The sequence below is a fragment of the Oenanthe melanoleuca genome, chromosome 1A (assembly GCF_029582105.1).
Source record: "Oenanthe melanoleuca isolate GR-GAL-2019-014 chromosome 1A, OMel1.0, whole genome shotgun sequence".
In the NCBI taxonomy this organism is placed as follows: domain Eukaryota; kingdom Metazoa; phylum Chordata; class Aves; order Passeriformes; family Muscicapidae; genus Oenanthe; species Oenanthe melanoleuca.
In genome coordinates this window covers 36,668,967-36,694,236 of record NC_079334.1, presented here as the reverse complement: position 1 = coordinate 36,694,236, position 25,270 = coordinate 36,668,967, and the positions used below count along the sequence as shown (strand labels likewise).

General features: G+C 39.6%; 1 protein-coding gene across 1 annotated transcript in view; it reads right to left on the bottom strand.

Annotated features, from left to right (window-relative positions):
- Nucleotides 1-262: 262 nt before the first annotated feature.
- PTPRR (protein tyrosine phosphatase receptor type R) overlaps nucleotides 263-25,270 on the bottom strand; it is a 141,168-nt gene continuing 116,160 nt past the window's right edge. Inside the window, exons 8-14 of the mRNA XM_056482107.1 lie at nucleotides 24,344-24,428; nucleotides 18,554-18,633; nucleotides 16,502-16,639; nucleotides 10,776-10,886; nucleotides 9,800-9,957; nucleotides 7,689-7,802; nucleotides 263-1,472 (exon numbers count right to left, since the gene is read on the bottom strand). Of these exons, the coding sequence (XP_056338082.1) occupies nucleotides 1,379-1,472; nucleotides 7,689-7,802; nucleotides 9,800-9,957; nucleotides 10,776-10,886; nucleotides 16,502-16,639; nucleotides 18,554-18,633; nucleotides 24,344-24,428 (780 nt within the window). The 3' untranslated portion in view covers nucleotides 263-1,378. The remainder of the gene's footprint in view (nucleotides 1,473-7,688; nucleotides 7,803-9,799; nucleotides 9,958-10,775; nucleotides 10,887-16,501; nucleotides 16,640-18,553; nucleotides 18,634-24,343; nucleotides 24,429-25,270) is intronic.

The window sequence follows — 25,270 nt, the reverse complement described above, 5'->3', positions numbered from 1 at the left end:
AAAGCTCTGGCATCTGTACCAGGTCTTACAGAAACTCCCCCTGAGGAATCAAGTGATGCTGGGTTTGCCTTCCCATCAGGTGGTGCACCTTGCTCCATGTCAACTGGGGACTGCCTGTGTCCTCTGGATTGGTTCCCAAGTGGTCTGAAGCCGTGGTGGAGGCTAACCAAATTGTGCTGGGCTGAGCCTGTTTATGGGGGTACGAGAGTGTGTGTGCATGAACTACTCTAGGAAAGAACAGAGACTTCAGTCAATATTTTATATTAAGGGTAATTTATTAGCAGTATGAAGCAAAGTCAACATCACTGCATTAAAAACTCATTATACCCTGTAAACAGACCTCCCAGTGCTGTATGCCATAATGCCAACTTCGCATATCTCTTAAAAACAAACTTTTACAGACCAATAAAGGAAAGAGTCATAGCAGCATTTTCTTTCTCATATAACCTGTCATGGAAGAGTCCGTATCACTAAAGGCATCTATCTCTTACTGAAAGAAATAGAGCAGATAAACAACATATGCAAAAATTTCTGTATTAATAAAAGACAGACAAATATTTAAAATCCTTACCATTTAATATATGCTACAAAGTTTCTTTTAAAAGTAGAATGACTTACACAATTTACAAATACACTGGATTCAGGTCTGTAGCAGAAGCATGTTTTAAGACAATCAACAGTATAGGGTAAATACATACACACTGAATAACAGACATTGTGCTCTGCAACTGCTCTGTAAGACCTACAGTAAATACACATTTAATAGTTAATAGTATGAAGAACATGTATTTCCATATAAAATATTAACTGCTTTTGAATATTTTCAAAAACAAGATTTTATTTTTTTATTAACTCCTTTTTTTTTTTAAATCCATAGTTGAACACTTGCAATTTTAGCAGCAAGAATATTATGTGGCCAAGAAACAAGCTCACCACATAATCAGTAATAGCACTTTACAGTACAGTTGACAGTCCATTCACAAGACAGTTTGCAAACGTCAAAGCTTTTATACACTTGTTAAACATTTCTTCTGTAGAAGTCCCAATGTCCATCTGACTGCAGCAGTAGCACATACATACATTCCATATGACAGATATCAGCATTACAGAATTAAACCCACCTTTAGATACATACACAAAATCCATGTGTAGTTTCAGTACAGTACCTTCTTTATAAATCATTTTTGGGAAGCTCACAATACATTCATATATAGTAAGGGTCCAGCAATCTCTGTACTTTTGCCAAACCGTCCACAATCCTTTCAGAAGTTGGCCTCAAAGCCGTCTCTCCCACTGCAGGAAACTCCTTGAAGAAGCTGCTGGTAGGTAATGAAGCAAATTACCTCAAGAGACTGACATTTGGTTCTACCCTCCTCCTTCACTCAACAGCTTCTGCAGAAAGTCTGCTTTCATACAGACTCAGTGCATGGTGCACAAATTCATACTGCTCGCTGGTCTGAACCATTCCACCCCTGGAAAGGAAACACACTGCGTTGAAATCTTATTTCTTAAGACTGCAACACCCACCAGCTCCTTCCAGCCCCATGACCACCAGATGACACAAGCCCTTTTCTCAGTTTTTGACTTAATTTGCTTGAGTAAGTGGAAGATTTTTGTCAGAGCAGAATAACTTTCTTCACAACTTATGCCATCCAGCTCATGCCCAACATGAAGAATTCCCAGTTCCATCAGACTAAGGATTACAGAAGAAAACATCTGGCATCTACAGTATTAAAACCTATGTTTCAGATTCGGTATATTCAAAGAGATTTTGCTCAATCCCTTGTGCAAGAAAGGCCAGATACATGAATGCAGCATTACCACTGATGGAGCAAGGAAGTAGACAGAATCTGGCCTTTCATTTTTGTCCTTTACTGAAAATGTAACCTTCTGTGACCTGCAGATGGCCTGTGCAGAGAACAGCTCTTCCTGTCCTCTTTCTAACGCCTACAATGCATCCTGTCCGAACAGCCACCACCTACAAAATTTTACAGCGGTGAATCATTTCACCAACAATGCAAAAGAGTTTAACCTAACCATAAAAAGAATTAGTTGCAGCCAGTTTGCATTAAATGCCTACATTTTATACATTCATCTGATAACAATCAGTTTTTCAGGTCTAAGTATGAGGACCAAGTCCCATCCCACATCTCCAGTGCCAGTTTCAATGTGGTAAGAAGGTGATATCCTACTAGAGGTAGATGTGATAGTGTTACCATTTAGAGCTGAAATTAAACTGAGCTTCTTTCTGTCAGTACTGAGGTACTTGAGGTCTCCCTTCTCATGGAGCAAGGCCTCAAGTTTACTTGATTCTACTTATCTCATCTGCCAGGGTATTCAAAGAAATCTACTCTGCTTCTAGAAACAGGCCCCAGGTTCATCCTCAGTGTACTCTGGAGCAGCTAGTTACCTTTGGTATAATGAAAGACTAAATGGCCTTAGTGAGAAGGAAGACATTAAGATATGTGTCACATCTGGCTTCAGTTAGATCTTCATTGAAGCATTTAAATTTGTGAGATATTTGGATCCAGAGCACTGTTGGAGCCAGGTATCTTGCAAGAGCAGGTCTGAAAATCTCACGAGATCCCTAACAACAAATATGGTACTAATATGCCAAGCTATTTGAAAAATGGTAAAATTTCCTCAAGTACTGTCCTTCAGTATTAGAGAAAGTTATCTACAACACAAGGTCCTTTTATTCAGTGCTACTGGATGGCTAAATGGCTATGGCAGGAAAATCATAATTAAAATAATACCTTCTTCTTTAATCAAGCCACCAGTGGTCTGCGTTCTTCCAATGAGCTCGAGCGAATATAGAACACCTTTTAGTGAGCCACATGGCTATCATGATATGCTATTCCTAGGAAGAAATCAGTGTTCCCTTCCAGCCCAAAATGCAGCCCTTGTAGCTTTGCCAACAAAGACATCCACAAATTCATAACTCTTGGCTGCCTTTTGCCTTCAGCTGCTTTCCTCTGTGCTTGTCCCCTGCCTGGAGATGCAGAGAGATACTAAAGGTGATGGGAGGGCTTTGCTCTGGTCCTCTGTGCTGCCTAGTCTCCTTCCTTCCTCCCTGCTGCTGTGTCCTGCTCTGCCCACGCAGCCCCTTCCAAACAGCTTCCCTTCCTGCCTTCCTCATCAATGTTCCCCCAAGATGTTCTCTAAGGGAGTGCACTTCCCAGGTTAGCTGTGCTGTGTGGAAGGGGTGGAGGAAGAGAGTGTATCCAGGAAGGACTTAGCCAAAAGGGCAGGTTAAAACAATTCTGGCTGCACTAGGCTGTGTGGTGGTGATCTCTGCTCTTTCCTCTTCAGTGCTAAAGCAACATGTAAAACCCCCAAGAAAATGTGTGTAGGACTGGCGGGGGCTGAGCCCAGCACCTTGATCTGCCCTGTGTTAGCAAGCACAATTCAGAGGTTATGATGCTTCTGAACCTTGCATGGGCAATCAGTCCTTATCTCTGTCAGCTTAAGGGCATGTAAATCTTATTCAGAGGTACAGACAACTTAGCCTTGTCAGTGCTATTATACATGGGATTTATTGAGACATAGTGCCACAAAATGGTTTGGGTTGGTAGGGACCTTAAAGACCACCGAGCTCCAAACCCCCTGCCATGGGCAGGGATACCTTCCCCTAAGACCAAGCTGCTCAGAGCCCCATCCAACCTGGCTTTAAACAGTTCTAAGGATGGAGAAGTAAATAATTTCTTCATAATAACTAATCTGAATTTACTCTCTCTAAGTTTAAAATCATTATCTCTTATCCAGTCACTACAGAACCTGGTAAAAAGGCTTTCTCTGTCTTTCTTATAAGCCCCCTTTTATATTGAAAGGCAGCAAAAACATGTCTCCAGATCCTTCTCCGGGCTGAACAGCTCCATCTCTCTCAGACTTGCTTCACAGGAGAGGTGTTCTGCCCCTCTGACAATTGTCATGGCCCTTCTCTGGATCCACTGTAGCAGGGGACCCCAGAGCTGGATGCACCCCCTCCAGGTGGGGTGTCACCAGAGCAGAGCAGAGGGGCAGAATCCCCTCCCTGGCCCTGCTGGCCATGCTGCTTGGATGCAGCAAGATACACTTGGTTTTCTGGGCTGCAAGTGCACACTCCTGGCTCATGTCCAATTTTTCATCTACCAATATCCCAAGTCCTTCTTACCATTGTTCTTATGCAATTGGCTTGTGGAAATGTCTGTGTGGAAGAGCATTTCAGGAGGAAATTTGCTCAAGGAGGGAGGTTTCCTCTCACACGTCCCTAGAGCCCAGAAGGGATATAGCCACAGCTACAGCACCTCTGGGTGTGCAGCCTTTGTCTACCTGCCAGCCTGCACTGCCAGCTGCTCTGTGAGCTGCTGGGCTCTCTGCTTCTTTGAGACTCTGGGCCGGTGCCTGGAAGAACAGACCCTGGTATCCTGAAGGCCCAGGGACTGTGACCATCTTTGCTTGGGCAGCAGTGGGTGCATAAAGGGTCCTTTACCCTGCCCTCTGGCTTGCTGCTAGTGCAGCTGCATGCAGTCTGCTCCAGAATGAATGGGATGCAAGGTTTGGGATTATTTTTTTTTAACCTGAGGCCATTAGTCAAAACACTTAAACAATGAATTGACGCACACTGGAAACTCTTTTCATCCTGTCTGAGGAGCCAAGAGCAAAGTTATCGGATGTCATTCCAAGAATGTGCCTTTAAGGTTAAGAATGTGCAAAGTTTCTCAATGTCACAGTAAGTCTTGAAGATACCTCACATCAAACATTTCCTGTTTCTGTTGCAAAATATTAAAAATGAACTGGAGAAAAAAGCAAGTGGGTCTGTTTCTTTACAAATTCACACAGACCATGCTGTATTTCCATCCTGGGCCAATATTTTGAGTGGATGGTCCACTTTCTCATATCAGCTCAGCACTGATGATTAATGTCAGATCCATTCACCCCTTAACTTACACCAAACAGCTAAGAAGGTACCTGGATATACCCTACCTAAGAACAGCTCTGTTCTGTCTCAATCCCTGTTGGAGCACTGTTTAAAACTCTGTTTCCAGGGAGAATTACATGGGCCATTAATTAAAATATTTTCCAGCATAACTTTTTGTCACCATCTGCAATTTGTCTGGGTGCTTCTTTGGTTTTCATTGAAAATGCTGGGCAATACAAATGTTTTGGTAAGTCACTTGTGAGCCACTCAAGTCAGCTCTTTTCTTTTGTCCTATTGCTTGATTCACTTTGGTAGAAATGTGGCCATGCACCCATGATAAAAAATCCACATGTGAGTGGACATCCCTGAATGTGTTCATTCCATCAGTAAGCTGTGTTTGTAAGATGCAGCTCTGAGCATAAGATAGAGTGGCCAGGAACCTAGTGGAGATAGGATACCAGGGATAAAATATTCAGTGTACCACCTGAATATCCCAGGTCAGATAAAAACTGCCCTGTTCTGCTTTCTGCTAAAATATCCATTTTTTGGTTTTTCTTTATAGGGCAATCTGATGCACAAAGGAAAAACTGGAGCTCAGCTGCTGGCCAACATAAATGAGAAAGACAGCCTCAGCACTGATCCTGCTCTGCTCACGATTGTACCCCACTGCTACCATTGGTGTGCTGGTGACTGCACTGCAACAGCACCATGGCCACAGCCAGCACTTGCAGCCAAGTCTACTGTGCTCATTTAAGTTCATTTTGCCAGCTTCATGACATGTGTAATGACCCTGTCTCACATAGCAGCTGCCAATGGCCACCATGTCAGAAGTGGCACAGGGGAGGCCAGTCTCATTGAGCTTTGTCCATGTAACACTGACACTTGGCCACTTTATGGACCCATGATCTGATAGGGCTGGCAGTGGCTTCTGCAGTCTTAGGGGCTGCTAAGCTTTGCCTTAATAATTGTGACTATAAACTGACTGCCAAGTCAGTGAGAGTCATTCTGCAATATGGCCAATTGGGGAAAGAAAAAAGGAAAAGAGAAGACAGGTTTGGGTTACTGAGTTTTATCCAGAAAAATGTCTTTAAAAATTACAACAGAGACATACTCTTTTCCTCAGACAATGCCTGAGAATATGAAGGAAGATCCCTGTAGTCTATATAATCTGAAACTTGAAAAAATACAGAAATGTACAAATCACAATATTTAACAATTCTTATAACAAGCTTTGTGTCATGGAAATTGCTATTATGAATGTTATATTTGGGTCAGATTTCCATTCTCTTTCCAAGTTTATCTAGGATACTAATATGTAAAAGAAAATTCATTAGGCAGATCCACTCAATAAAATTGTGTTGTCAGTTAATAATGCTGAAAATCTGGGTTGCTTTTTATGTCTGAAATAGGGATATTAAAAGAGGCAGCTGAGACCACTTCTCTATAATGGATTTAAAAAGCAATAAGAAAAAGATTCTCTCATAATAGAAATACTAAAATGGGGAAGAACACTTCAAACCTTCCTCAATAAGACAGATATTCAGAAAAGAGGGTTGGAAATTTGCAGTTGGTAATTTAAAACAGCGTAAGCACTTTTCCCTCAGCCATTCCTTCTTATTTTGTTGCTAAGATTTTTAGGTCAATAACTCCCCTTGGAGAATTTTACACTCCAAGTGGCTCATGTCACCCTGTAAAGATCATATTACAATGTCTAGCATGGGAAAGGAAGGATGAGGAGATGATCCATAAACACAGCGAAATGTGTGGATTCTGGTCCTTCTGCACTTCATGGTTCCAGTACCTTTCAGAGCTCTTCACAGCACAAAAAAATCTGTATTAACCCTTTAACCTCAGCTCTTTTTCAGCATTTGCACCTTTATGGATTTTTCTCATTTAAAGAAGACACATATGTCAGAAGTAGTTAATATACTTGAAAGGAGATTATATGACCTGTACCTACAGAATAGGAGACTGTTTTATTCTTGGTGCAATCCTGTTTATTTACTTTATACAAAATCCTGTTTCTCCAAGCAGAATAAGAAAGAAAAGTACAACCCAACCAACAGTTTCTATTGTGCACAATACCCACATCCTCCTTTAAAACACAAATCCCTCTTCAGCCATAGTTTCACAAAACAAAGCACTCTACAACAATGCTGGCTTACACTGTTCCTGCTCCCAAGCTGTGAATTCAGTCAGGGAATTGATCTGACTTCAGAAAAGTCTGGAACAAATGCCTTGGCATTTTCTTAGGCTGGGTAAATTTTCCAACTCAGTTCAAAAGGGCACCCAGCACAGCTGAGGAAACAGCATTAGATTTATCTTTCTCCAGCGCTCAAAGAAACTACACATTCAGAAAGCCTGGATTTCTTCATCAGTCCAGTCCCAAAGAAAACCCCTTGTTTCCAGATTGCCTCACCTTTCTTGTGTCCTAATGGGATCATGCAGACAACAAGCAGAAAGTTCTAGAGGCAGGGGGGAAAGAGAAGTGACAAGTGCCCAGCAACTACAGGGTTGTCATTTCAGAGGAATTTCATTAAATGGAAGTTTCACCCAGAAAAAAAAGAGATTCCTTATTCAGGACCTAAATACAAATGTTACCTTGAATACCATTCAGTTAATGTAATCATAAAAGTCACCAAAAGCAATGGCAGCCATTTCATGTAAAGCAGCATTCAACTGTGAAAATGTTTTGAGAATCATTACTGAATCATTACTGATCATTACCAAATCATTTTGGTAATGATTTCCAAATCATTGACTGATTTGTGGCTCTTCTGGAACTCACCGATCCACTCGTAGCTGGCAGACAATGCTCAATGCATCTACAACTCCCTCTTCCTTTAACTGCTGACAACCAATGGCTGTGGCAATAAAACATCCAGTTCTTCCTATACCAGCACTGAAAAGAAGGCAAAATTTAACAGGAGAATGAAGTTCACAGATCAAGGAATTATGTGGAAAACACTAAATAGATATGAAAACACAAAAAAAAAAAAAAAAATGAAACATGGAATTGCTAGAACCCATAGCTCCTGGGTGCATGTCCAGCAAGGCTGACTTCTCAGCTCACTTTCATAGAAAGAAATGAAAGTGTGCACTGTTCCAGCAGTCCATTTGTGGGTAAATGTGAGGCTTACATTTTTTCAGATTGCATACAAGTAAGAAAACCAAGCTTCATTAGCACTAAAAAATCTGAGTATTCTCTGGCTCAGTCCAAGCAAATGATGGAAATATGAACTGAAAAGGGGGAGAAGCCAACCTAAAGACAAAATTCATTCAGACTTTAGGTTTAAAGCCCTCAAAGTATACAGGGGTTCTGCTAACCATACCTCTAACCATGAAGGCAAAAAGGACCTAGACCCATGGTGATGGAGTTAACTCTCTCTCCTGTGATTCTGCAGGATGGTGAAGGATTTGGTGCCATAGCTCCCCAGGTTTTCTTGATGCCTGCTGGGAAACAGCCATTTTGGCATTATTTTTATCCCTGAGGCCTCAACAACTTTGAGAATCTCTGCCCCATTCTGTTTCTTGCTTAAGTAATTTGGAATGCAGTGCAGGTCATGGCTTTCATGCAGAATGGCAGGAAAATTGGAGGAAAATAGTTAAAACATGAATATGGGGTTCAGATCTTCATAGCCATCTCAGACAAAAAGGGAAGAAATGGTCAGACTGGAAAATGGAGCGTGAGATTTGTAGACCATAGTGTAGTGAATGTATAGACAGTTGGGTTGTGACTGAAAAACTATGAATTTTAATTACAACTGGGATGATATCTTAATCTCAATTGAGATGATATCTCTCATTAATCATTAAAAAATTCCTGCCCATGCTTACAGACCTTACAGTGTCATATCACTCATCTCAGAAAGACATCCCATTCTTATAAAGACCTTCACTACTGAAGATCCATACTAGAAAAGGGGCAATCTCAACAGCCATCCACAGATTTCTGCATTGCTAGGGAAACTAAAATTCCTGATAAATGCAGCTGCATAAAATTTGGGAAAGTTGCTTATTCATCACATTCTAGTTTTCAAAAATTATTGGTGGTTCAAATCTGTCTTCCATTTCTCTAAATCGCCTAAATATGGAGCTGGAAAAAAATTGTTTGAGATGAAAAGTTCTGATTTAATGCCCTTTTAGGAAAAAAAAAAGTATTATCCTAACTCTAAGAGATGTATCATCACCATTATGAGACAAACTAAGTAAGAAAACACTGATTTTATTTTTACTTTTTGTTTTGCTTCATCTACTTTTTTCCACCAATATAACAAATCCACTGTTACTTCTTATTATTTAAATTGCAACATGGGGTAATGAATCAATATAAAGCAATAAAATATAATTAAATTAGAATTATTAGAACGTCATTCTCTGGTGCATTATAATTTATGTGAGTAAAACTCTATCCTTGAGTACTGAATAACACTTTGCTCTTGAATGTCCAACCAACTGCTTTTGTGAAAATGTCCACAAATTGTAGCACTGATGTGTTTTGGTCTCCAAATTTTTACTGATGCTTGTTCTTCAAACTGACTTGTTTTGCAATACTATAGCCTACTGGTCATCAGGCACTGAATCTGAATTAGGTATATAATCATGCAACAAGACAAAAAAGTAAGCAAATCTCACAAATAAGAAAAAAAAGGAAAATCATTTTTCCAGCTGGTCTTTCAAAAGCAGAGTTCATTAGCAGAAATAGAAGTGATCTGCTAACAACAAGGGAATTTTTATCAAAACTCATATCCTCAAAAATGAACTGAAAAAGTCAATTAGCATGAAGAGGAACTGGGGAATTCTGCTCTTCCCCAAACACATTCTTTAGAAGGGCTATTTGACTCAGTTTGCTGTAGCCTTGCTTTAGGCAGTCACAGAAGAGAAGGACTGGCTAATTACCTGCAGTGCACAACGACAGGGCCTCTGCCTGGTGATTCCACCCTGTCCTGCTCCACATCCAGCATGAGCTGCAGCAGCGGCTGGGCGCTGTCAGGGGTTTTGTGGTCCGGCCAGGACGTGTACCAGTAGTGCTTCACACTGCGGGACTGACTCCCTTGCTGAAAACAACACAAAGATTTTATATGAACAACTGTGTTCTTTTCATTTCTTACAATGTTATGGTAAAAAAACAGTAAAAACGTTATGAGAGATTAAACAATTTTTTGTATTAGACTTAGAGAATGCAACCATGGATAGAACTGATGGGCTTCTAGATACTCAACTGTAAGAAGGGTTTGTGCACCTGAAAACTTGGCAGCTTTTCCAGCTGTGTAAGCTCTGTTTTGTCCATCTGACTACTGACTTCATGACTGTATTGTCAATTGGGAATTGTCAGAGGTCTGTGATATATCAGTTACAACATCTAGAGAGAATAGCTTGGTGTGGGCTTCTGAATCTCTAAATTCTCATGTACTTCTACCTTTTAAGGTCATTATCATAAGGGTCTGGTACTAAAATTACAAGGGTATTGAAGCTAAAGATGCAGAAGAACTGCCCTTCTAGATCAGTAAAATATCCCAGTTTGTTCAGTTATTCTCTCCAACAGAGTCTGCTAACAGTTACTTCAACAAGGGGCTAAATATGGGCTAGGGTAATTTGTATTGGATGTGACTTCTGCTCATTTCTCAATGCTGGGGCTGAAACACTGAACAAATTTTCTCAATCTATTATTTACTGTAATGTTCTGTCAGGAGCAGCAGGCCAATATGATAGCATGAGAGTGTAATATGGGGAGTTAACTCAGAAGAGGAGCATCTGTCATAGCCTGTCCTGCAAAAATTTATACACTTTTTAAAAAGCCAGCACTTTAAGTTCATTTACCAATAAAGAAAAGAGAGCATTGTGAATGCTCTGCATTCTCAGTGCAGATTATTACCTTTATTGTCAGCTGACGGACAGTGTAGTTTTTGCATTCTTGCACACTGTTAACAAGGACTTCAACCTTCCCATAGATTCCTCTTTTTTCTGGCCAATAAAGCACACATTTCTGGAAAGCAAGCATCAGTGTCATCAACAAACTGGATCCTGGAGCCATATTCATATTTAATTTTTACATAGAATATATTTTTCTACAAAATCCAAATGAATTCAACTGAAGTGTTATTTATATCAGAAATATTCTTAAACAAGATTTTTCTTACTGAATGACTTAGGCCTGGTTCTCAAGATCTGAGTTTTTCAGTGTAGCTTTCTTCCACAGAACAATCTGCACAGCTGTTTTTATTCTTAAAAGTTCAGTGAAGTTCAGTTATAGGAATTATTTTCCACATTCAAAATTGAAGAGGTTTTTTCCTCCAGAAAACTCTAAAATTCAACTTTTGAAGTTTTGTCTTTCCAAATGGGATTTTCTTCTGAGTGAGAGATTCAGAATTTTCCCTCTGCTCACAAGACTTTTTATCATATTTACTCTCCTGGGTCCTGATACAAGAAAGCATGTAAATGTGTCCTTAGATCTTACTAAACTCAATTTGGCTTAATGTGCATGTTAAAGTATTTTGAAGAACCTGAATTGTTTTACTATATAACTTTCTGGAAATTAGTGTTAAAAAAAAATTTTCAGTCTTGCCAGAGCTAAAAAATTGTATACAGAATTCTCAATGAATCAATACTGTTACACTATTTCAGCAGTTTATCTGACAAGCATCTACTAAAACAGAGATGAAGAAATAGTATTTACAAGATAAATAATTTTATTTTTCCCCTGCAATAGTTTGCTTATCTTCCAGTCTTCAGTATCGATTTCCATTAGAGTATCTCCACAGGCTATGTGAAAACAGATATTTCTGTTGTATAAATACCTCTCTAGAAATGGATGCTTATTCCCTTAAGAATGTAAGGTGTTTGAAAGCCACGTTTTCTGAAATAATGCTGCCCAGTCCAACTCATTCATCAAATAAAAAAACACCCCAATACTTAAAGGAAACCTTCTGTTTTAATATCCAGTACACAGGTATAAAAATCCAACCAACCAATCAAATAAACAAACAAACAAAAAATCCCCAAATCCCAAGAGAACAGTTCCACAATAATAGGAATCCCAGAAAGACCTCATTTGTATTTCCTCACAAACTCCTGCTGAAGCAACTGGTACACATGTAGATAGAGAGTAGCAAAGTGAAACAATCTCTTTAATATAATTAATTGCTCTAAAGCATTACTACCAGAAACTACTGCTAAAAATGACCCAGAAAAACAACCAGTGAGATGCAAGGCTTTACCACCAGGTGTGATATTTAAGTTGCTCCTTGATAACCCAATAGTGGATTGAACTGAATCACCTCAGTTGTATAAATACTTTTCTAAAAATAGATGCTCATTACCTTAATAGTGTAAGGTGTGTGAAAGTCACATTTCCTGAAATAATGCTGGCCATTCTGACTGGTTTCATTCAAATCCTGTCTTTTGCAGAACTACTCGAACATCCTAAATTTGCTGTCTCCCCGATCCCGATCCAGAATGGCAAGAAAATACTCAGAAATTTGTACAAAAAAGAGTGTTCACAAGTTCCACAGGCTACCCATGTGACACATAGAGTTACTATCATCTGCCAGATCTGCAGTTCATGCCCCTCCCTGGGAGTGTAGTTTTCAGTGCTAATATGGGAAAAAGAAAAGTCTAAATACACAATTGTGCCCTGACAACCAACAATAGTTGAGTAAACTCCTGAGACTTCTTGATAAATGTGAGCATGCAACGCTCACTACAAAGCATTCAGGCACTCCAGAATAGTATTTTTCTTGACTCTTTCCCAGAACTGGAATTGGCAACTTGCACTGGGTGGACAATGAAATGTGGCTGTTCATTAAAATAACTTTCATTTAACAGTCTGTCTACATTTAGTGAGATACAATGGATTATTTTTAACACTGTTGCTGTGCATCTTTTAAAAATACTGTTTGTTGCTGCTTTAAAAATAGCCTTGAAAATACAGGTGGGATAAGTTGATGCAAGCGCTTCTAAGGAATGGGGAATTTACATGTTTTTGAAAGTTAACTGAAAAAAGGGGAAAAAAGCTGGTGGTAGGAGGGGTAAAATTATCAGATATACAGAAAATAATATACAAAATATCAGGACCATAATAACAAAAGTAAACTTGGACATAAAGGAAAATTCTTCTCTAGTAGGTACATTTTAAACCTGTTCAAACATCAGATAGAGTGGATGAGGAGTCTGGTGTCCAGCCTCATGTCCGCAAGCAGTAAAAATGCACTGCACATAGTATTTATCAGAAACAACCAAACACGACCCCTCCCCACCCCCAACTAAATATTCCCTGACAAACAGGAAGTTTATACTAGAAACACTCTCTCACATGACTTTTAGTTGATTTCAGCCTTTGTCCTTCCCCCTGTGACAGGGCTGCAGGCTTGGGCTTCCTTCCATTCCCTCTCCTGTCTCCTGGCATGCCCTGGCCCATGCCCACTGGGTGCCAAGCTCCATGGACTGCTCCTGAGGGTCTCCAGACCTGCGTGGGATCTGCCCTGCTTCTGTCTGGGGCTGGCACCTGTGATTTATCACAGTCAATGTTTTCAACTTGCAGAACTGTGCCTGTTGCAGCCTGGCCCCAGTTCTGCCAAACGAAGAAGGATGTCCCATGTGACATGGGATTTACTGCATTTACATTCTCTGGATTTGGACCCTGAACAAAATTAGTTCAACAATTCTCAAATATTTGTGCAGTTGCTTTACTACAACTCTGCTTCTGAGGTATTTCTGCATATAGCTATGCCTATAAATTTACACATCAAAGGTCCCAATAACACAACAGCAAAGAATAACAATAGCAAAGCTTCAATTCCAGAATCCCTTTTTACTCCTGCCCTCTATTTACTGTCTCTACTACCTCAAGCATGAGAGGTACATTTTAAGAGGGTTTGCAGGATTAGCCTTCATATACTGAAATCCTCACAGTTAGCACCAAATCTTCCTAAGTTCTTCCAAAACCTATCTATGGTACCAATACTAAACTTAACTAATAAGTAATCTTCAAAGAAGCTTATGTGAAGTCTGTAAAAGGTAGAATTTCTGAATTCCAAAATCTACTTGGCTATACATATATAAGGGTAGACCATATACAGACCAACTGGGAAAAACTGTTATATGAAATATGACATGAGCTTTAAACACTGAGTTAACAAAATTGTCCTAGATAATTACTGACAATGAGATTTGCATTATCTGAATACTCTGATGCATCAGGCAGTATTAGTTCACTCTTCTTGCAGAATGCTGTACAAGATTCCTTACTTAAACTTCCCAAAATATGTTTCCTGTTTAACAGCTGATGTTGCTAGTAAATTTTGAAGGCATAAAAAATGCTTATTATTTATGTAGTATATAGCTCAATGACAAAAATCAGCTGATGCAACAGAAGTCTATAAGCTTCTCTATGAAATAATACATATATATGTCTGTGACATTCTTACAACCCATGTATTTATCTAAATTCCACTGCTCAGTTTTCTGACTAAACTCAGTAATATATGAAAATCATGTGTGCCTTGTGTCTAAACCTTTAGAGGATTGTGTCCTAGAATATTAGTACAGAATTAGAGATGGCTACCTTCAGTTATTGAATTATCTCATTCTTTCAAAGGTGACTACTGCTCTTCAGTGACCACAGAGGGTACCTAGATCACTAGATGACATGTGTTTTTCCTCATACTAACCCCAAAATTGTGGCCTAGTTTCCAAATTTCTCACCAGTTATTCAGGCAGAAGTTCCTTTGCTGTGGACTCTCTTTGCACAGGTAGATTTTCAATTTGTTCAGATATTGTGCAGTTCTGAGGCACAGGTTCTACAAATTTCTGCATGGTTTCTTTGTACAGCTGAAACAAATATTTTGCTCAGCACTCTATACTTCATCCATCTTGCAGAAACTCATACTTAGCACAGCAATTCTAAACCATTTTTCATCTGATACACAGAAGTAACTCTATAGCAAGCTTTGTATGCAATTATTTCATACAAACTCCATTGCTAATGCAAATTTGTTACATCAATATCTTGAACTAGGACACTAATGTCCAAAATAATTTTTCCTATGCAAAATAAATTAATTTATTGCTGAGATTAAGGTTTTTCATGTGTGTTTTTCATGTGTCCCATTTGAGAGCTCCTTCATTACATATTCCTCCATACATTACAGTACATCACAGCTCAAATGGAGACTGACTTGTGTTATATCAACTGAGTAACATGGCCTATACATGAGAGTCAGGTATAGAGGTTTATTTGTTCAGGGGTGAGTGTGTTCAGGGATGAGTGGTTAAATATGCTTGCAGATATGAAGGTATTTGTATGGCTGCGTACTGCAGATGCACCTCCCTGAAAATGATGGAAACAAAGCAGACCCCAGAAAGCAAAAAATACCAAGTGCTATTATGCTAAATAAGATCTGCTTTTACCTTCTCTAAGAGAGAAAATATTTTAACAGTGAAGATAATATGCTGAGCATGGCCAAAAAGAGTTTGCTTTCTTTTCAATGGCAAGCAAGGTTTCAGGAGGAACCTGCTGACAGTGGGAGAGCTACTAAGGTTTCTAGACAGGACAGCTTGCACAAACACAGCCTCTATATAGCCTGGGAACGACTTGAGATTCCTCACCCTTTCTGTGTGGAGGAAATCACCATTGCCAGGCACAACAATGCTGATAAACACCAGTGCCTAGAGCCTGTGTAACTCAGGTAAACACAGAGCTTCCTGACACCATGAAAACCACTGGGCACTTCTTTCAAGTCATTCTTCTTCCACGGTGTCAGATGTGAGTGTTTAAACAGTCAGCATTTCCTCAGTGAAATACTCACTTTTTTGGTCTATTAGCCTGGTTGATTGCTATGCTTTCATGATTAATCCTAAATGTGGGATTCTGAACACCTTTGAACAGTCTAGTGCAAAATGGCACCTGGTGTGAGAAAAGCTCTTGGACATTTTACAGGACCAATCTACTTTTCATATACAGTTTCTTAAAATCCCCTGGAATTTACATTCATGTTAGAAGTCCAAACTTATGCTGAGAAAGAGTGAAGCAACAGTCAGGGGCAGAAGAAAAAAGAGAATGTCTACTGAGTGCACATTTAAATGGAGCAGTGAGCTTGAGCCCTGGGAATGCATTCAGACTCTTGGTCTTTGATCACTCAGACTAGAAACTTTGCCTGAATAAACTCTGTTGCTCTACCACCATGCATCTGAGTTTGAATAGCAGGGGTGTGAGTGTAGCAGGGGAAATACAGCCCTGGTTCTTGCATGGCACTGGGCTGACACTTGATTGAGGCACCTACCTGCAGTTGAAATCGTTACTAAGTCTGGACTCAAGAAAAAAGTCCATCTTTTGGTGGTGACCAACAGATAAATGAGGTGTTTTCTAAAAAGTTAGGAACCCAACAGCACAGATCTAGAAAATTGAATTTTTTTTTAACACATAATGGCTTATGATGGCTGTTGCATTTGGTGAATTTAGCTACCCCCTCATTATTTTTCACATATCTTATTAACAGATTATTTAAGAACTAGTTATCTGCTAGCTTCCTTCCATATCTTCTGAAGTCCCTTCTATAGTATGCAGCCATAGGAATAATTTCTCAGTTTGGCCAGTTGTCATACCTCATTTTTTTCTTTCAGCTTTGTGATCATAACAATGACAGGGCTGTCTTCTTGCCAAACCATCTGCCAGAAATCATTCACGGTATTAATCATGGGTCCCTGAGTTGCAATGAAAGCCTTCTCTTTACCTCCATATCCCTGGTTTAGAAACAGACACAAAAGCATTTACTTTATATTCATGTGATCAATCAATATTTCAGATGAATAAAAGAGCAGAAAGACCAGGAAAATTAATCTGAAATAAAAAAAAAAAAAAAAATTGAACTGAAAGAAGTTACAACTAAAAGTAGAGCAGATCAGAAATTTTTCAGTAGAACAGTTTTTTCTCTGGAAACCAATTTGATGAACCTAAATGGTCCTGAGAATACAACAAATCCTCTCAAATTTTCCTGTTTACTTGGCTTCTTTTAGCTAACTTCATTCATTAAGTTATTGGGACTTTTCTCATCCAGTGGTACTTTAATCTATCATTTAAATTGCAGCAGTGTTTACAAGCTAGTTTATAGTCAACAAGCCACAGGAAAGAAAAGAACCATAAAACTGGTATCTACAAAGATTCATGACAGGAAACAACTTTAAAATACATGATTTCTTGTGGAGTCAAAGACTCTGCTATACATGTTTTCTAAGGGAGAAGCACCTTTATGAGACTTTATAGGAATATACATATATATTCCTATATATAGGGAGTATAGGGAGTCCCAAGACACACGTGAGCATTCAGGAGGTCAAAGAAAGGTCAGGCAAACAGTGGGAAAGCAGAAGAGAGGGAAAGACAAGAAGAAATGGGAAAAACAAGTAAGACACACTTTCTTATTTTTTGTATGAAAAGGAGAGGTTATGACTTTGTGCAGTGACAGGGTGCCCAACAGTAATGCAGGAAAGAGCCTGGCAATATCTGAAGGGAATGAGTGAGTGGAGAACAGCATGAGGTGGTGTGGGAGCCTCTAGCCTTGGGTCTTCCTTTTGGGGCTTTTCTCCATGAGAGCTGTTACTCATTGCATGAACCAGTGGGATAATCCTCAGCTGGCACAACCTGTCCTCCTGCCACTCACCAATCTGCTTGAACATACTTTGTCCAAGACGGGTCTGCCAGGATCCCACAAGCCCAATGATTTTGTATACATGGATGTGAAATTTCATTTCATTGCTGGGTTGCATTTCTTTCCACAGCTGCTGACAGTTCAACTGGTGTTAGCAGGAGGAATCACCACATGTGAGAGTGAAGGGTGGCATAAGAGAAAAGGGAGACCTCAGAGGACTCAACATATGGTCTGGCTCTTGGATATGATGTGTTGCTGTCCTAATAGAGCCACTCTGCTTAGTTACATGATGATGTCTTCATGAGAAATGCTGAAAGTACAGGATGCAAAGTGAGGAAGGGTAAAAGGCATGGTGTTGTGTACCTACATATTAATGTACTGTTAACTGGAGAAGCAACATCACTGTAGAGTTCTGTAGCCAAATTTCCATTGCACTATTACCTTTATTCCAGCTGAGGGTCTGGATAATAACTCTAAAGAAAACATTTAATTTTGCAGGTAGAGGACTACACTCCTACAATATGATTGAAGTAGTTTCTTCGTAGTCTATTTAGCATAAACTCTGTAATGAGTTCAAGAAAGCTCTGTGTCTGTGTGTGTGTCTGTGTGTCTGTCTGTGTGTGATGAAGGACTATAGCATACCTGACACTTAGAAATCCTGCTTTCCAACAGGGTTCATGCTGGTTTTGTCATTGTATCATGTGACCAGTACAGGGAGTAAAATGTGAACAAAGAGTTTTAGGCACATGTGTATATTTAATATGTCTGTTTTTTATAAACTATTTGATACGTTTTTTAATTATAACCATTTTTGCACATTCATGACTATGTGACTTTGTTAGAAATGGCTCATGAAACTATTTCTAACACACATATGTAGACAAAAAGATTTGGATTTATCAATGAAGATGGGTAAGAATAAAATAAGTGGCATCTTGGCAAATCCAGGTATTCACATGGCAAATAAAATATTTTCTCAAAAGTACATGAAGAGTGTACATTTACTTACCCTAATGTAGTTAGCATTTATGTAGGTACTCAAGGAGTCAGATGGATTTTTTGGTTTCAAATACACTCTGCTTAGAGGATCTAAGAGCACAAGGAAGATGGAAATTAATAAGAAAACCCATACTCAGAAGATTTCTAAAGAAAATCAAAGACTTCCTGAAGGAAAAAACCTACTGTTATTTGGGGTCATCAAGCATTAAAGAATTATGCACCAAATACTTCCCTCTACAAAGGATCACCACATGTAACCAAGGCACTGCACAATGCTGGGCTGTGCAGAACCATCTCAGAGAGCTGTGGGCACTGAAGCAACACTGCCAGCCCCAGGCAGTGCTCAGTGAGGTCCAGTCTGCCCATGCTGCCTACAGAGCTGACCTGCCCTGGCTGTCTCTGGAACCAAGCCCTTTGAACTTGACTTTGGTACTTTTGTCTGAAGCTGTAGTGTTCAGTGACTGCACTGGACAGTTGGATTTAAATTAAGAAAAGATTCCTTTGTCTGGGACAAAATAAAATATATGTTTTATGACAATTTAAGTTTACTGTAAGGGGCTAGACTAGGTAATCCATGTTCTTCCCCTCAGTCCTGTGTCCTCATCTGACACAATTTGTGATCATTCATGTGTACTGGACTGGAGACACAATGCCAAAATACAGGAACATTTTCCTTCACATTCTTCTGTCCTTCAGTCTTGAATGCTCTAGAAAGGAGTTCTATAGAGTAGAGAGCTGGGGGTTATAAAATCCCTTCTGGAAAGGAAGGTTTTGCCTCTTCATTTGTGATGATGTGACCCCCTCCTCTCTGCCACTCCCCCATGTAATACCATTTTGGAATTAAAGCAGTTTATTCTCAAGTAGACAACGTAACAGGAAGGGGGAAGCAGACCAGGAGCGAGATGCCCATGTTGTGGCTTTCTAGGGACATACTTTGACTTTCTTCACACTTCTTCTGGAAAAATATTCTACCACTAACAAAATTATATAGAAGTATTTCTGTGCTGAAAAAATATCTTTTATTCTGGCATTAATAATCAGTGGGGCTTTTTGACAGTGTACAGGCATCTATTGGTTTGGAAATAGTCTCTGGATAGCTCCTTTGCTGAGTGCAATCCAGACAATGTGTTTAAAGATACATACTTGGGCACTGAGCTGGAAAGAGATAAGAAAACTCTGTTTAGAGTATGGCCCTTCTGTTTACACAAAAAATATATAACTGATCTTTATACATATGCTGCAGCAAAGCCTACTAATTTTCAGAGCTGCTTCTGGATTTCTTTTGTGACTTTTCATCCTGTTCCTAAGAACACGATAAGACCTTTGCAAATCAAAGGAAGAGGAGGGATGATCCCAAACATACTTTATGTCCTTTTCCCACTGGACGTCACAGGAGCACCTTGAACAGAAGTGGAGCCTTTGTAGAACCCAGTTTTGAATGTATGTTTCTTAAAATATGCAAATGACTGCACGACTTTAAGGTCTCCACATGGAAGTCTTATCTTCTGTGGTTAATAGCACTATGTGAGCCCTAATTAACTTGTGTTAAAATATCTTTGTACTAGCTTTCCTAACTTTTTTCACTTAGAGCTTTTTTTCCCCTTAACAATATGAGGACAGGAAGCCTCCCATTTCTTTTCAGCACAGAGTGGATATTAGCCATTTCCACAAATGCCTGAGGCTACATGGCCTTGAAAAAACACCCTCTTCCTCTAGCTCACACAATGCCTCTGATTCTGATGTTGCTTGACCCCTACCTTAAAAAACCTCTTCCAAGCAGACTCAACATCCAGTTTAATTACCATGTCTTGAGATAAATCCCTCTGTTACTAGGGAGCAGCTAAATCAACTTCACCATTTCTGAGACCTCCTTCCAACTCCAATCAATGAAATAAACGCTGCTTCCGAACAGGAATCTTTTATAAATTAACAGTCATGATCACTTATGAAATAGGCAAGTGCTGTAAACTGAGCTCAGAGAGGAGGAAAACCTGAGCAATGATAAAGAGCCAGAGCCACTAGGCAATCATCAGATACAAATAGAAGTCATTAGCTTCCTCCTGAATGACAAATACCTTGGAGGAAATAATCTTATCCTTAAGGATTGCAAAGTCTTGGAAGCTATAGCAGAAAGACAGATGTTGACTGCAAGACTGAATTCATCAATATCTGTAAAGCATCTGAAAATGCACTGGTGCTGCTAAGCACTGATAATTATTAATAAAATATGTCTTCTATAGTTTTAACCAAATTACTGCTGTTTTTTTCCATGTATCTAGGAAGTCTGGAATAGTTCTCTCAGTAGAGAAGAAGGTGCTTCTTCTTATTTCACCTTTAACAAATCAATGTTGTCCTGAATTTATAACATTGGAGAATAGGAGGGTGTTAAAGGAGCTGTAACTTGCCTCCATGAGAGTGCCTAGTGCAGAAAACAAGCAGGGTTATATGGTAGCAGTGCTGGACAGCCTCCCACCCTGCCATGGATACTGGAGGATCATTCACTCCATGAACTGCATTGGTACTTTCATCTGGGAGCAGAACTGGAGCAAATATGACTGTTTGTAGTCAGGACTGGAGAGTGCAAGGGAGCTCAAAAAGTTCAGCCTCAAGAGAATGGTTTTCCAGCATCTATTTATATGCTATTATAATAAAGTGCTTTGACCATATGATTTAACTTTCCCTTTGTCTTTAGTGGAATGTCAGAGCCAGTGTTATCATAAGCACTTCAAGCAACAGATTGTGGACTTCTGGCTCTGACACCATAAGTGGTTTCTGTCTTCATGCTAGTGTGAATCTGCTGTTCTGTCCAGGTGTTTTCATGCAGTTTGACTGCATGTCCCTGTTTGACTTGAGGTTGGCCTTCAGAGAGGAATGGGGAATGGTAAACTAATGGATATGCTGCACATACAAAGACACCCACAGGATAGTGTTAAACCACTTGCTCCTTTGTAAGCAAAAGTCCATGCATATTCTGAAATACCACAGGAAGATGGAGAAATGAGGTAGGAAGTAGGAAAGATATAGGGCTGAAGAAGTAGTAGGAGATATAGGGGAAGATAGTAGGAAGCTGAGGTCCTGCTGCAGGGACATGTAGTGGGGGCTGCAGGAGACAAGCAGGCAGAGATGAAGATGTGGAGTAAGAGGAGGAAAAATGAGCAGCAGGGCTGCTGTTCTGCCAGAGGAATGTGGCTGTGGTGAGAGACTGGGAAATCTGTGTGCAGGATTGGAAACCTGCTCAGAGGGCGTGAGAAATACTGTAGACTGGTGGCAGAGGGGATGCAGCTAAAGATACAGAGCAGGGTTTAACAGGAGCTCTGGGTGGAGTCAGTCAGGAGGAAGGATGGAGAAACACTGATGTTAAGGAACTGCCTAGCCACTCAACTCTAATCCCACATTGGCCCCAAAGTAGTTGAATTAGAGTATTATTGTAATGCAAATAATACTTAGAGAACTTAAAGTGGCAGCCTGGTATTTGCATAAGAGTGTTGGCTATGTTATACTGCAACTGAAACATCTGTCATAGAAATGTAACATCTCCTGTACTTTGTAGTTTTCCATATAGAATAATTTTCAATAGGCATTAGTTGTATTTCACATCAGTGTGTCTGGCTGGGTGGTATCTGCTAAAATAAACTGCCCTCATGCACCCTGTCACAGAATTATCTCTTAGAAAATGAGAATATCCACACAGAGGGAGGAACTGGCAGGACTGGGCATTTTTAGGACGTCACTTGTCATCACAGGTGCCCCGATTCAGGAGACGCACCCAGTGCTGGGAATGGAAAAGCTGATGTGGGTGTACAAAGCAGTGTTGATATAATCTAGCAGGAAACCAGGAAAGCTGTTCTATTTAACACTCAAATAATTTCCAAACCCTCTCAGAATGGGTGTGGGGTGTGAGAATATTTATTATGAGCATGTGCCTCAATCCTCAAAACAGCTTCTTTGTAAAACCCAGTGCTAACACACAACAGACCTTGTGATTTCTGTCAAGGATGGTTACAAAGTGCCTGTCAGTGGGCAGCTGTGGTGCACACCAGCAGTGTGCTTGGATTGGGAATGTGCTGTGGAACTGGCAGCACATCCCAGCCAACTGTAGGTGAAGACACATGGGCACGCTGGCTCTCAAAGTCCGGTTCAAAACACATGCTACAGTGGAACTGGACTCACAGCATTTGCAAAGCGTTGCTGGAGGTGAACCTGATGGTGACTGGGGCAGCCAGACCATGAGATGCTGTGGGAAAGGAGAACTCCTTCCAAAAATCTGCCCCTCAAACAAAAGCGGGGCTGGTGATATCTTGTCTCCACTGCAGCAGATGGCAAAAGCCCTGCTGTCATCAAAGGGGTCAGGATTTCACCCTCTGTGTACATCCTGCTGACACTGGGCCAGATTCTAAGGGACAGTCAATTGTCTGATTGTTGGTGTCTAACTTGCATTCAGTCACCTTCTGTCTTTAATTCCCTTCAACATTTCTTTACTGTACTCAGATGCACACAGCTATTGGTTGCAATAGATAAACTAACCTTGAACACAATGAAAAATTTACTGGAGGCTGAAGAGAAGCAAGGACTCCACACAAGCTTCTTTCCCAGCTACATATCACAGCTCTGAGATTAATCCAGAGGCTGAAGGCCATCAAATTTCATTAGTTTGACTGCAAGGCCTTGGTGTGATATGAACAAACTATAGTGTTTTCAGGTTTGGTGAGAGAAATATTATAATTTGTGTGAATTTGAATGACTAACATATAACACAGGCACACAAGGATATTCTAGAGATGTTTAGAAAGAAAATTTCTAGTTGATAGGATATGCTGTCATTTTAAAAGTATTCTTCATTGCAAACCTAAGCAAAGGATTTACATTTTTCTATAGCAATGTTCTGTAATACTTTGAATCACCGAACTTTTTCACTTTGGTGATGTCAAATATTATCAAAATTCAATTATTCATGTCTATATTTCGTGTAATGTTAAAACTTCTGCAAGCTATTTTGAAACAGAACAGAAAACAAAAAGTTTAATAAAAGAGAAATGGAATACCTCATTATCCACCAACAAATGTCATGAAAATAGCTGCATTTCAGAGAAACATGTATTTTGAAGGAAAACTATTCCACTGAAAAGTTTTCAATCACATCCAATTATAACAAAGCAATTGTATATGAGTTTGGGCCAATGAAAATACAGAAGCAGTATAGCAAAGCAGTAACAAGTTAAGAGCAATGAAGAGGCAGCACTGTTTCAGGAATGTAAACAGATTTTGCAAAGAGAGTTTAGTGCATGGAGAAGAAGAAAAGCCATCACCACGGGACCTTTAAAGATGGAAGCCTTGTAGTGACAAGACAAGATAGGTTGCACTTGCTTTTTGTAGTCTGGGTTTTTTTAGTCCTAAGTACCTTGACCCAACCAGAGGGAATCAGTAACTGCAAGATGGTTTGGGCTATGGTGAGGAGCTACTGCAAGGCATGGCAGACCACATTCTCCCCATTTGTCTGAGCTGCCTTTCAGGGAAAATCAGCATGAGCCATGCTTGCCCTTGTACATGGCTGGGATGTACATGGCTTTTCATCAGTACATGGCTGGGATGCTGCCAGCCTGTGCACCTACTAAGGCATCCAATGGGAGCTCTGTGTTTGCCAGTCCTGCAGCACTGGGCTTCTGTTATCTTTCTACATGGATTATAAATACAAGTATGAATGGGTACACATTAAGCAAATATAAAGACAGATTTTCACAGCAATATGTTCTCAAAGCAGGACTAAATGTCATGGTAGGAAACCACAGGCTAGCTCACTTACTTGGCAAAATTGTTTTATAGCGGTTTTTAGTTCCATGACTTGGGATGTCAATTTCTTTGGGATCCACAAAATTCATTGGTATTTCCTATGAAAAAAAATAAATTAAATCAGACTGATGTTTCCAAAGGAGCCATGCAGGAAATTATCACCAGAAGGCCATCTGCTGTTACACAACTGTCTCTTAACATCAAAGTTATTAAGGAAAAAAGTGGTTCCCACCTCAAGCCTGTCAACACCCTTCCTTTAATAAACACAGGGAGTTGCATATTGAAGGGGTTACTTCCAGGGAACACTTTTGATAAATTATTTTTTTAAAAAAAGTGCACTATAGTTCCAGAAAAGTGGAGTTCAAAAGTACAGTACTGTGGCAAAAAAAGAGAAACACTTTACATAATTGAGGGAGGAACTTTAAATATAATTAAATATGAATATATGGCAAACTTTTAAAAAAATTTGTGCTAAGCCCTTACCAATGAAATTCAAAGACCTCACTTGTGTTTTATTTAAACTACTAGAATGAAGTGCCTTAGTTTTTTGCATTCAGACTCAAAAGTAATAAAAACCTGAAGCTATTTCTTTTGCTTCTCATTTTCATCTTTTGGTGACTGATTTACATTGCAGATGTGCAAGTAACTAATGTGACAGTTTCCTTTAAGTTTAAAAAATACACAAATGATAAACTTCTCATAAACTTAAAATCACTGTTTTTCAAACTATTTGTCAGCATGAAAAGTAAAAATTCACAAAACTTGCATTGAACAAAATGTTTAACTTGGTTTAAGGGAGAGTAATAACAATTTTGATTTTGAGGTCCTGAAAAAATGCTTCTACAGCTGAATAAAACTTTTGAAATGGCAGGATGAAACATGCAGGGGTTGTTTCTTTCATGATTGTGGGGGATGTTTTACCAACTAAAATAATCAGGCA